At 33.1% G+C, this 13,319-nt stretch overlaps 6 protein-coding genes across 6 annotated transcripts; 2 read left to right on the top strand and 4 right to left on the bottom strand.

The window, feature by feature from the left end:
* Positions 1–297: 297 nt before the first annotated feature.
* Positions 298–1,662, bottom strand: SAM2 (methionine adenosyltransferase SAM2; the record flags this gene model as incomplete). The annotated part of the gene is made up of 1 exon (XM_003670947.1): positions 298–1,662. One exon carries the CDS (start codon positions 1,660–1,662, stop codon positions 298–300), a length of 1,365 nt encoding a protein of 454 aa, XP_003670995.1.
* Positions 1,663–2,061: 399 nt separating this feature from the next.
* On the bottom strand, positions 2,062–2,964 carry LPP1 (phosphatidate phosphatase LPP1; the record flags this gene model as incomplete). Its single annotated transcript, XM_003670948.1, has 1 exon — positions 2,062–2,964. One exon carries the CDS (start codon positions 2,962–2,964, stop codon positions 2,062–2,064), a length of 903 nt encoding a protein of 300 aa, XP_003670996.1.
* A 746-nt stretch (positions 2,965–3,710) lies between these two features.
* PSP1 (Psp1p) lies at positions 3,711–6,635 on the bottom strand (the record flags this gene model as incomplete). The annotated part of the gene is made up of 1 exon (XM_003670949.1): positions 3,711–6,635. The coding sequence occupies one exon, from the start codon at positions 6,633–6,635 to the stop codon at positions 3,711–3,713; it is 2,925 nt and encodes a 974-aa protein (XP_003670997.1).
* A 664-nt stretch (positions 6,636–7,299) lies between these two features.
* NDAI0F04370 (uncharacterized protein) lies at positions 7,300–8,607 on the top strand (the record flags this gene model as incomplete). Its single annotated transcript, XM_003670950.1, has 1 exon — positions 7,300–8,607. The coding sequence occupies one exon, from the start codon at positions 7,300–7,302 to the stop codon at positions 8,605–8,607; it is 1,308 nt and encodes a 435-aa protein (XP_003670998.1).
* A 385-nt stretch (positions 8,608–8,992) lies between these two features.
* NDAI0F04380 (uncharacterized protein) lies at positions 8,993–9,508 on the bottom strand (the record flags this gene model as incomplete). Its single annotated transcript, XM_003670951.1, has 1 exon — positions 8,993–9,508. The coding sequence occupies one exon, from the start codon at positions 9,506–9,508 to the stop codon at positions 8,993–8,995; it is 516 nt and encodes a 171-aa protein (XP_003670999.1).
* Positions 9,509–10,226: 718 nt separating this feature from the next.
* On the top strand, positions 10,227–12,230 carry NDAI0F04390 (amino acid permease; the record flags this gene model as incomplete). The annotated part of the gene is made up of 1 exon (XM_003670952.1): positions 10,227–12,230. The coding sequence occupies one exon, from the start codon at positions 10,227–10,229 to the stop codon at positions 12,228–12,230; it is 2,004 nt and encodes a 667-aa protein (XP_003671000.1).
* Positions 12,231–13,319: the final 1,089 nt, after the last annotated feature.

Raw genomic sequence — 13,319 nt, forward strand, 5'->3', positions numbered from 1 at the left:
TCCAATCTTTCATTTATTATATTATGTACAACGTCCAAAAATGCAATGCCCCAGGTTTAAGAGAATATCATGTAAAGCAATAATAAAGGATTTTTTTAAAAGTGTATAAAGCTATTTAAAGTTTAATATATTACAAATATTTTACAGATATATAAACCTAAAATTATTTTATTTTTTGCATTTAATATTTCCAAGAGAATGTATAATTATGGGCTATGAGTGTAATTTTTTATTTTATGTTATGTTATGAGGTGATATTTTTTGTCTATCAAAATGTAGATCATTTTATAGATCTGATTAAAGCTCTAAAGTCTTTGGTTGTTCCCATGGGTAATCTTGGTTAGTGAAATGACCGTAAGAAGCAGTTGGTAAGTAGATTGGTCTAGCTAAATCTAAATCTCTAACAAGAACACCTGGTCTTAAATCGAAGTTCTTCTTTATGATAGCAATGATTTCTTCATCAGATTTGGTTGAGGTACCGTAAGTATCGACGTGTAAGGATAATGGTTCAGCGATACCGATAGCGTAAGAGAATTGAACTTGAACTCTCTTACATAGACCAGCAGCAACTAAAGATTTAGCGACCCATCTAGCAGCATAAGCAGCAGAACGATCGACCTTAGAGTAATCCTTACCTGAGAAGGCACCACCACCAACAGAAGAGGCACCACCGTAAGCATCGACGATAATCTTTCTACCGGTTAAACCAGCATCACCTTGTGGACCACCGATGACGAATCTACCGGAAGGTTGAATGTAGAATTTAGTATCAGCATCCATCATATCAGCTGGAATGACCTTGTCAATGATTTCAGTCTTGATTTTAGATCTTAAATCTTCAGTAGAGATAGAGTCAGCATGTTGAGCGGAAACAACAACGGTGTCAATTCTTTGTGGGACCCATCTACCATTGTCATCTTCATATTCAACGGTAACTTGAGTCTTAGTGTCAGGTCTAATCCAATCCAAAGATCCATCTCTTCTTGCGTCAGCCATAGCCATGTTCAATTTATGAGCCAATAAGATGGTTAATGGTAAACCTTCTGGTGTTTCATCGGTGGCGTAACCGAACATAATACCTTGATCACCGGCACCTAAGTCTTCCAAAGCTTTTTCATAATGTAAACCTTGAGCGATATCTGGAGATTGTTGTTCGATAGCGACTAAAACGTTACAAGTCTTGTAATCGAAACCCTTTTCAGAAGCATCATAACCGATTTGCTTAATAGTATCTCTAACAACTTTTTGGTAATCGATGACAGCTTTGGTGGTAATTTCACCAAGGACCATAATCATACCGGTTTTAGCGGCAGTTTCACATGCAACTTTAGATAATGGATCTTGAGCAAGACATGCGTCTAAGATGGCATCTGAGACTTGATCACAGATCTTATCTGGGTGACCTTCACCGACGGATTCGGAAGTGAAAAGGAATCTTTTGTTGCTGTTTGTAGTAGCCATCTTTGGGGTATATATATATAAATGTATAGTGTGTATGCTGATCTGGTGTCCTGTTAAGAAATGAGCAACAACTAAAAGTCGAGAACAATTGACTAGAAATACAATAAGTATATAAATATATATATATATAATGAAGGACCAACCCAAAATACAAGGGAAACTGTATTGAAAACCGATAGACACAAGAAGAGATGAGCCCATCGTTTAAATTTCTCTATTTATAATTACTAACCATATGATAAAAGTATATTTTTTTCTTTTGGTGTCAAAAGCAAATTTTCTCGAAAATTTTCTAGTTTTTTTTTTTTTTCGGAAAATTTTCAACGAAGAAAAAAGCCACAGTTTTGCTTTTGACACAAAAATTGTGGGAACAAAAAGTGTCATAATCATCAAATAATTAATAATCAATTAATACCTGGGAAAAGTGTCAGATAATATGTTGACAGATATGACAGATTATGGCAATGGTATATCGTTGGTAAAAGGTATATCGGTATGTGTATAGACATCTATCGATCTTGTTTTATCTTGACTTGTGATATATTAAGCGTCGGTTACAAACATACTAGTGTATATATGACCTTACAACACACAAGTTTCTTAATCCATTGATGCTGTTACAGGAGCTGGAAGTAATGAGCGTCTTTTCAATTGTTTAGTGAAGACGTTCCTCCAACAGGCCCATATGATTAACCAACCGAGAAGACTTCCACTCAATACGTCATACCAATGATGTCTATGGTCAGTAATTCTTTCGATCATAACGATAACAATCAAAACTAAGCACCATACATGCTTCAAATAATGCCCTACAATGAATTTACTTTGCCAAACGAACAGGAATCCCAATCCTGCAGTAATGAAACTAGAATGTCCACTTGGTGTACTTTTCAACCCTTCTATAAGTATATATTTATTCGGTTGCTGACATATATCCAACCCATAATATCCATCCACACTTGCCTGTTCATCATCCAACGGTTTTGGTTGACATCTTGCTAAAAAATCTGGTCTAAAATTACCGATAATTAATTTCAATGAATTCGTCATGGCTCCATTGATTGTAATAACCATCAGCAAACAAATTAAACTTAAATGTAAAAAATGAACATATTTATTCTGGACCCATCTAACTGAAGAATATGTTTCCATATCATTATCATCATCATCATCATCATCATAACTAGCTTCGATTGCTTCATGAATATTATTATTATATCTACTAATAGTTTTCCTCAATGATGGTGTACCAATGGTACAATACCAAAACACAACAATACTACTAATTAGAACACTCAATATGATACATTCCCAACCACCAATAACTTCATCCTCTATATAACTTTTGGAAATATGAGGATTATCTAATTTGAATTTAATGTTTTGTAATCTTGGTGCCAACCCCAATTCAGTATATATGAAAAATATAGTACAAAGGAAAATGACAATATATTTCGTTGAATAGAATTGGAAATAATTCAATGTCCTTTTGGGTACCAGCATCGCATATATATGTGTGAGTATCGCCTCTTTATTCCACTTTAGCTCTTGATGGGATTGTCAACAAGGCTGCTACCTAGGTATGTATGTATTTATGTGAATTACCTTAATTTTGTAATGTAAGGTTATGTAATGCCCATTTCTCTAAAGTGGGTTGTTGTCATTTTCTTTTCGTTTCGCGTTTCAACAAAATAAAAAACAACGACAATAACAATAATAGCTTTATACAGATCCTGCTAAGAAAGAAGTCTCTTAAAGAAACGACTTTTCCTGTTAAGTGGAATAATTTACGTACCTACATAGAGTGTTTATGACCTTTTTAAGGAAATAAAAGGAAAAGAAAATACTTTAATACTAATAGTAATATCACACATTTTGTATAAAGAAAAAATAAATTATTATATATATATATATATAGTGACAGAGAAAAGATTTTTTTATATCAATATTGGTACAATTTTTTCAGTTGCTTCATTTGTTTCATTTTCATTTTCATTTCATTCTAGAGTTTATAGTTTATTTCTATGTTTATAATTTCTATATTTATACTATTTTTCATTGAAAGAATAGCAAAATATTAGAGTAGAGTAGGTATTATTGTTATTTCTATAATATTATTTGTTGTGTCGAGTTTAAAGAGAAAAGACAATCTATATATAGGTTTGTTTTGTTTTATTTTGTTTTGTTTTGTTTTCGTTATTGCGAATAGTATCATTTCTGTTCTTTATATTTCTCAGATAATATATCAATCAATGGAATAATTGGTTAACCAATTCAATATATACACCAATTTGGAAATCATCTAATTTGATTTGATTTAAAGGAGGAGTAATTAATTTGGAAAGTTGATTTGTATGTGCATGAATATTCGAAGATGGTGAGTTAATATTCAAATCATGATTATTAATATCATTAATTTCTTGAATGGAATAATTTTTCCAAATATTATTATAAAAAGTTTTCAATTCACTAGAATTTGTATCATTATAATATTTTTGATCAATCTGTAAATTATTTGGTATTGCACAAAGCCAAATTCTTGTCTTATAAAATTTGAATAATTCTTTAATTAAATCTCTAAAATCATTTCTTTCTTCACAAACATAATAAAATGTCAATTTTTTCCTATCAAATTGGAATTCACTATTCAATATTTTGATATTAAGCTTTTTACCGCCAGTAGTAGTATAGTCAGAATTGTTATTAGTTAATGAATCTAATTTCAATTTAACAATTTGTAAAGCTTTCAATTCATCTTGAAATTTATAATTTAAATTAACTTTAATTTCCCATGGTGTAGCAAATCTTAGAACCTGCTTTGTGGGAATAATTAATTTGGTTAATTCAATTACGTCATAAAATTTTGGATTCAATGTGGATGATGACGATGATAACGTCGTATTATTCAACTTGGTATTGATCAATGTTTCAATGAATTTATCGTTTGGGAAATGTTGAGATTTATTAGTAATTAAAGAATCGAAATGGATTTTTTTCTTTAAGAAATTAATAAAGATCGATAATTGAGAATTCATCATAGGTTCAATTACCATTACTAAATCTTTACCACGATCACCATCAATTATAACCATATCACCTCTTTTGATGATTAAATTCGAATTTTGTGGTGTCGATAACAATTCTAATTTCCCATTTTTCAAAGCCACTAACACCAATGGTTTATTATTAACATTCATATTAGTGTGGATACTCTTTGATAAAGGTGATGAAGATGGAGATGTAGAATTTGAATCACGTGGAGAACAAGAAGAGTCTGAAGATTTTGATGATGCAGACGACGAAGAAGAATATGACGATAAAATTTCTTTATTTGAAAGTTTCAAGAAATCCACAAATTTACGGATAGATTTAGCTCTCAAAGCATCATCATCATTGATGTCTTTATTAACATCACTTCCATTTTCATGATTTAATATAATATTTTTCAAATTATCAGTAAATGCGAAAACTTTATCAGTGGAAAAATAATACTTACCGTATTCCATATATAATGAATGTAAATCATCTGTTGATGTCAATTGTTTAGTTTCAGTTAAAATCAAACCATTAGATGATATGTTATTAGTGTTTATGTTCATGGTGGTGTTCATATTAAAAGTCATATTGTTTGCGAAATTATTGTTGAGATAATCAAAATATCTATCATTATTGCCATTGTAAGTATTACCATTGTTCATAGAAATACTCTTATTGATATTTGATAAGAAAGGTTGTGTATAACGACGATGATTATGATGATCATTTGTTTGGTTTAGATATTGTGGTCCTTGAAATTGCATGCAATATGACAATGATTGTTGTCGTTGATAAGGCGATTGATAGGACGATCCGTTAGTATTAGTAGTATTATCATGAATTGAATTCAATTGAGAAAAATTGTTTTGTGGCGTATTTGTTATATCTTGATATTGAAATTGATACTGATATTGATTCTGCATTGATGTTGCTTGCTTTTGATTGTGTGCTTGGTTTTGTTGTTGCTGGTGATATTGCGACTGATTGGTATTATATGGAGATTGAACAGAATTCGATGGGGAATAAGGATCTAATGAAATTTCGTGAATTATATCATTCGCCAATTTGTTTTGATTATGTCCATTGAATTCATTATTCCATGTTGGGTTTCTGTGCAGAGTATTAGTATCAATATGATTATGATTGTTATTGTTATTGTTAATCAAGAGGTCAGAGATATAAGAAGATCTTCTCGAAACCCATTGTTGTTGCTGCTGAATAGAAGGATTTAAATGATTATCATTAACATTAATATTGCTCATAAATGCAGAATTATAGGGAGAAGTCATAGAATTATCTTGAATATGTTTACGACCATTCTGATTATATTGCTCGTGATTATAATCATTTTGATATGAATCTTCGATATTCGACGAAGTCAATCTTAAACTGTATTGATTGTTGTTATCGTTCTGTTCAGTAGTAGCAGCGGTATTGCTTTGAAGATTATTTAAGGGTAAAGAGGTGTTTGAGAAAATAGGATTATGCCCAGTAGCAGTGTCATTCAATGCATTTGAAGAAGATAAAGGAAATTGTCCATATGAAGTTGTAGGAGGAATAGGGCCTACTTCTCTATTTCCATTTGTAGTATCTGTTGATGGTTGAAGGTTTCCAAGAAATTTTGAGTGCTGTACTGATGAGAAAGCTCCAGTATTATTTTGATTTCCGTTTTGATGGCTCGAAGAAGATGTAGCAGTAGTCTTAGCAGCGGAAGCGCTGATCGTTTTTGTTAAACCATTACTATCAGTATTATGTTCTTGAGTGTTGTTCTCACTAATAGACAATGATTTCTTGAAGCCATTAATAAAATCGAAGTTTGCAATATTTGCATGGTTTTCATTATTACTATGACCCATAGTGGTTTGTTGTTGCTTAGCGTTGTTATTGGCGGCAGTAACAGCAGCAGCTACAGCAGTACCATGGTGAGGAGGAAATGATGATAATGTACCATTTGGGATTCTCGAACCTGCAGCAACAGTTGTAGTAAATGTACCGTTCTGAGATTGCAACTTACTAGGTAGGTCTATCAAAGATTTATCGCTACTGTTTTTGAACAATAATTTTTCATAGTAGTTCTTTAAATCAGCGTTATCGGAGATACTAGTTGAACTATTTATGGATGGTAAATCTTTTGACATGTCTGTAAAATCTATAAGTGTGTATTAGTCTATTTCTTTTTTTTTTTTTTGGTTCGTTTGTTAAAGTATTTTCAAGTAAAAGATAATCGAACAGCGTGCAAATATAGGTAAGTGCACTATGGGGATAAGCTCTATCAAAAAGTACCAGTAAGTCTATCTCTATATTCCTGGCCAATAGGTAGATGTTTCCTCGATAGTATATATTGTAATATGCTCGAATATGTCGTTTTTTCTTTGTCTCTTTTCCACCCTATTGTTCTTCCCTGTCATATATGAACCGGTAGTTATTCCTTTACCATTTATTGTTTCCCTATGCTGTTTTATTTTCCCTTTTCCCTTTTCCCTTTTCCCTTGTTTTGTTCTTTTTATTAATTTGAAAATCCAGCCGCGGGGGGGCCCGAACTGTTGGCGTTGCCGTCCTGTTTTCTATCGCGTCACAAATTAAAATGAGAAAATTGATCATAATTTGTGACGTAAATATCTGGTGAGAATTTGCTGGCGGCCATCCCCTGACTTGGCGCCACGGAGTGAGGGGTAAAAAAAGGGCTTTTTTTATTGCCTCATACTAGCGAAGGGAGCGTTATTGGCACAATATCACCAATACATATATATATGCATAATGACTCAGTATGAATCTGGGCTTTCACATTAAAAATAGTACCATATGTATATTTCTAAACCACCTCTTCAACCGCTGAGCGCAGTAAAAACAATTGTGATGAGTTATAATACAAAATCATCAGTAAAGGCTTCTTCAAAAGTTCCATATTTTTTTCCTGAGCAGCCAATCCTTGGCAAGTTCATCAAATTCAAAGATAATACTAAAAGTGATACTGGACGAGGACAAAACAATGAAACCCTTCCCCCTAGGTTGTTCCAACCTTTCAAAATAAAAAATTTAACAGTACCGAATAGAATAGCTGTATCACCTATGTGTCTGTATTCCACATCAAAAATTGAAAATTATAAACCTACAAATTTCCATCAAATTCATTATGGCGCTTTATCATTAAAAGGTCCAGGTCTCATTATTGTTGAATGTACAGCAGTCTCACCTAGGGGATTGATCACTCCCAATGATCTTGGGTTATGGTCCTACGAACAAGCTATTGAACATCGAAATAAGATTGTGAATTTCGCTCATGATTGTAATTCTTTAATTGGTATACAACTGGGGTATCTAGATAATTTACACGTCGGGGAAGGGCGTGAAACAAAACAAGATTCTACTTCATTCGATGATTTATTGGAATCAATTAGGAAAGAATGGACGGATTCCGCTAAATTGGCAATTGATGTGGCTAAGTATGATTTTATTGAGATTCAAGGGGATCATGGTCATATATTTGACTCAATAAATAATATAGATAATAATACACCATTAAAATTAGCCTCGAATGATAATGCTAAGTTCTGTCTTGTGTTAAAAATCATTGATTCAATTAGATCAGTGATTCCAAAACATGTACCGTTATTTTATAGAATGTCAGCATCACAAAAAGCACCACAAAAAGAAAAAGGTGCTAAGGACCATGAGAAACTCTGGGATTTTGATGATACGATAGAATTTGCCATTAAGTTGGCCGAGCATGATGTTCAAGTAATTGATATAACTGGTGGGTTTTACAATTTTAATAGTCAAACTGAGAAGATCAATGCGAAAAGGATGTTTATGAAAAGATTGAGAACATCCATATTCAGGAAGAATTTGTCAATGTTAGTGACTGGTCCAGAAAATCTTGAAACTAGTCAGGAAGCTGAGCAAGTGTTGAGTCCAATGAGAGAAGGTAAAAAGAAGGAAGGGGGGGAAGATGATGATAAAATCCAAGACTTTCTAATTATTGGTCAACCATTTTTGAGGAACAGTTCTTTAGTAACGGAGTGGGCTGACGAATTGAATTGTATTATTTCACAACCTGTTCAATACTCATGGGGATTTTATCCTTCTAATGACTATAAGGAAAAGAAATAAGGAGCTTGAAAGATTGATCAATGTACATATATACATATGTATATACTTATAAATATTCACCAAATGGGTTATTTTACAAATGTTAAGGATAATTCCCAAAGTCAAAGCATTCTTGATTGATTAAGTAAACAATATATATATATATATATATATATATATATCCATGTATATGTTACTATCATTAAACAACTCCGTTAAATTTTGATAAATGCCAAGATTAAAGAAATCAACGGGCAATATATGGGATGTTTCAATTAGTCCACGTTAGCCTGATTGAGTCATTCCTAGCTTTTGTTTTTACGATATTTGGGTCCATGAAACAAAGGGAAGGATGTTAATCAAGTACAGTCTCCAATGATCTTCACGTTAACGGAGTCATATATGATTAACAACTACCTGCCAACATCTGGGGGGTAAGAGGAGACGAGTGCGATAAGAAGGTAAAAAGATCAGGGTGTCTGCAGTCTTTGTTACGTGAGTACGGCAAGAAGGGGAGATAGGATAGCGTGTGTGAATTACACGCCGGAAGAAAAACTAAGAAACTAACCAATGGAAGAGCCATCTGTTTACTGATAGGAAAACAAAATAGAAACAAACCACATCTTCTCGCGTTGTATTGTGTGGGAGGAGGAGGAGGAGGATAAGCCTTGGCGAAGGATATCCGAACTTTATATTCTGATAGAGTCTCACCAGAGAATGACAGAGAGAGAAGGGCGTTTGAACAACTCCGGAATTCCATTTTCCATTTTCCGCTCTCCGCTCTCCGCGGACAGTCCTCTTTGTTTTTGGTCACGCAGTTCGTGAATGTCCCTCTCAAAAAAGCCGTTCTCCTTAAAAAGAAACGGCGCGATGGGAGGGTCTTAGTCACGATTTTTGGAGGGAATCCAGGGTAACCAAACATTCCCCCGTCAATTTAACAAGGTAAAATTGTTGTGGGCATCGGGCGCGGTTTAATGTGCGCTGGATGTGGCGATTGTTCCCCACCGGCAAACAATAACAAACCTTACAGCTGGGCGTTCTTTCGCCCTTCCCCCACTACTGTCTGTCGCCCTTCCAATTAGACGGTACATGTCTTACGTAAAGGGAGGAGCAAATGTTCTTTGCTTATTTATTTATTTATTTATTCCACTGGACAATCTTCTACGTACTTCTTTCGTTGGCCCTTCATAGTAAAGATAATACCAAACGGTTTTTTTTTTTAATAATTTTTCACTTTCCTCATCGAGTTTATCACCAAATACTGTGGTGGTATTTTTTGAATCAAACTTTAGGAAATTCATTTAAATAAAGTGATTTTTTCATCTCCTCTAATTCTCCACTTCTGGAACACATCTTCTTCTTTTTGGTTTCCCCATCATCATTTACTTAAATACGTCAATAATTTTTAGTTTATATACAACGTAAGCATTCGTTCTTTTTTCCTTCTTTCAAGTCATTCTCTCTTTAACATACCAACAACAACAACAGTCTCTTTTACACAGACATATTATTATTATTATTTATTCTTTCAAACCATTCACGAAAACTATAATAAGCATCATCATAACTATTATTTATTCATTAACTCATTCATTCATACAATCATTTAATTCATACATCAAGAAAACCACTAGCACATAATGAAAAATCCTTTAAGAAATTCCTTTCATAAAAGGAATTCCTCAAACAATAACAATAGTACAAACGGAGAATCATCTTCAGTACATTCAGATAATGTAACTCGTTATGAAATGAAAAATTTAAAACCAAAAGAAAAGGAAATTTCAACAGAACAAGAAAATGAAGTAGAATATTTCGAAAATACTAAAATTCAAGAAGGTGGTATTGACGACTCTACAATAACTCAAACAAATGACTACGAACAAAACATTACCAAACCAACTTCTCGTGTAAGAAATTTCATCGATTCATTTAAACCTGCTGAAGTGAAAAATTCTCCAGAAAAGGATACAGCATCAATCACTTCAAATGAAATGATGATTGATGAAGAAATCTTATCTTTATCAAATCTAGATGGTCAACGTGTACCACCTCCAAGAAAAATTGAAAATAAATCAGATGAATTGAAAAAAACAATTAAACCAAGACATGTCCTTATGATTTCTCTAGGGACAGGTATAGGTACGGGTCTTCTTGTTGGGTTAGGTAGTTCCTTAGTCGCCGCAGGTCCAGCTGGTCTTTTATTAGGTTTCGGTATCATGGGTACCTGTCTTTATTGTATCATTCAAGCTGTCGGTGAAATGGCTGTCGCTTATTCTGATTTAGTTGGTGGGTTTAATGCTTATCCTTCATTTTTAGTCGATCCTGCTTTCGGATTCTCGGTAGCTTGGGTTTATGCCTTACAATGGCTTTGTGTTTGTCCTTTGGAATTGGTTACTGCATCAATGACTATCAAATATTGGACTACTAAAGTCGACCCTGATGTCTTTGTTATTATCTTTTACGTTTTAATTTTGGCTATTAATATCGTTGGGGGTGCAGCTGGGTATGCAGAAGCTGAATTCATTTTCAATTCTTGTAAAATTTTAATGATGATCGGGTTCTTTATATTGGGTATCATCATCATTTGTGGTGGTGCAGGTAACGATGGTTACATTGGTGGTAAATATTGGCATGAACCAGGTGCATTTAGAGGTGAACATGCAATCGATAGATTTAAAGGTGTCATGGCTACTTTAGTTAATGCTGCATTCGCATTCGGTATGAGTGAATTCATCGGTGTCACTGCTAGTGAACAATCAAACCCACGTAAAGCTATCCCATCTGCTGCCAAAAAAATGCTTTACAGAATCGTTTGTATGTTTTTAGCTTCCATCACCATTGTCGGGTTTTTAGTCCCATATGACTCTGATCAATTGTTAGGTTCAAGTGGTGGTGGTGTTAAGGCATCCCCATATGTTTTGGCTGTATCCACTCATGGTGTTAAAGTCGTTCCACATTTTATTAATGCTGTTATTTTAATCTCGGTCTTATCTGTCGCTAATTCTGCTTTCTATTCAAGTTCTCGTATGTTATTATCTTTAGCTGAACAAGGTTATGCCCCAAAAATCTTTTGTTATATTGATAGAGAAGGTAGACCATTAGTAGGTATGGCTATGGCGTCATTATTTGGTGTCATTGCTTTTTGTGCTACTTCACCAAAGGAAGATGAAGTCTTTGTTTGGTTATTAGCAATTTCTGGGTTATCTCAATTATTTACATGGATTGCCATTTGCGTCTCTCATGTTAGATTCAGAAGAGCTATGCATGTTCAAGGTAAATCTATCGGAGAATTAGGTTTCAGATCACAAGTCGGTGCTTGGGGGTCAAGTTACGCTGCCATTATGATGGTATGTATTTTGATTGCTCAATTTTGGGTTGCCATTGCTCCTATTGGTGAAGGTAAGTTGGATGCAAAGAACTTCTTTGAAAATTATTTGGCTATGCCAATCTTATTGGCCTTATACTTTGGTTACAAGATATATACTAAAAACTGGACTATTTTTATTAGAGCTAAAGATATCGATTTAGTATCTCATAGAAATATATTCGATGAAGAAATTATTAAACAAGAAGAGGAGGAATATCGTGAAAAATTGAGAAATGGTCCAATGTGGCGTAGAGTTTATGATTTCTGGTGTTAGAGAAATCAGTTATTGTTTGTTTTTTCGCTTACAAAACTTTAATGTCTTACTAATAGTAATAATTTTAGTTATTATTACGATATCTTCATTTCACCCTAAGCCATGACACATTCCTATTGTTATATCTTTTTTTTTCCTGATCTAATGTTCCCTTTTTAATGCAATCTATTCTTATCCATTTTCTGTATATTTTATTTAATATATTTTTTTAATTGTAATTATATTTAATATTATATTATATCCTTTTTCGTAATAACGAAATTTCATATTGAAAAGTTGAAAGGGCTAAAAGCGTGTTGATTTCACCGAACTTCGGAGTTTCCCCTGATGCCCAGACACAGTCTCTATGTCATAGGTCATATATCGTATGTCATATTATGGATGGTATTTTAGGTACTTTCATCTAAAAAATTAGGGGAAAAAAAAGTGACACAAATTCGCCATCCTATGAGTATAGAAGGATGTATAGGAATACACATTTAGTTTGTAACTTCTGTTCCATTATTTTTGTAGACCATAATAGCAAAGAAAAAACAAATACAATTTATTATAAATATGGTTGAAGTAGTTGCTACTAAGAGAGATATTGTGGAAGAGGCCAGAAAAGAGAATAACCTTGTTGCGTGGGGATACAAAGTGGCACTGGACCTATTTCTTAGAGCCAAACTTATCTTCTGTACAAAAAAGGGAGAAAGCATTACCACTATCCTTCTTTTTGTAACAGTTGCTTTATCTGATATTCTGTGCATTAGATATTTAAGAGAGGGGCCTCAATATCAAAATAACTATGATTATATTTTTAATGTAGCATCCGCTGCTTCCTTGGCTGTATGCGCGGGTGTAAGCGATACAGTTGCTAATTTATTGGAAAGCTTAAAAGCTAAAACCACCTAAAAATGGCTTATTATTATTAATATTTTAGCAATATTATTTTTATTTTAAGTATATATATATATATATTTTAAATTATTAAATTAAACTAGCTGATTCAATCTAATTGTCTATTTGATTTGTTATTAAAATATTCATTATTTTATGTACCTTACATATTATTATATAACAGAAGATCAAGTTTCAGATATACACACC

The sequence above is a fragment of the Naumovozyma dairenensis genome, chromosome 6, assembly GCF_000227115.2.
Source record: "Naumovozyma dairenensis CBS 421 chromosome 6, complete genome".
Taxonomy (NCBI): Eukaryota; Fungi; Ascomycota; class Saccharomycetes; order Saccharomycetales; family Saccharomycetaceae; genus Naumovozyma; species Naumovozyma dairenensis.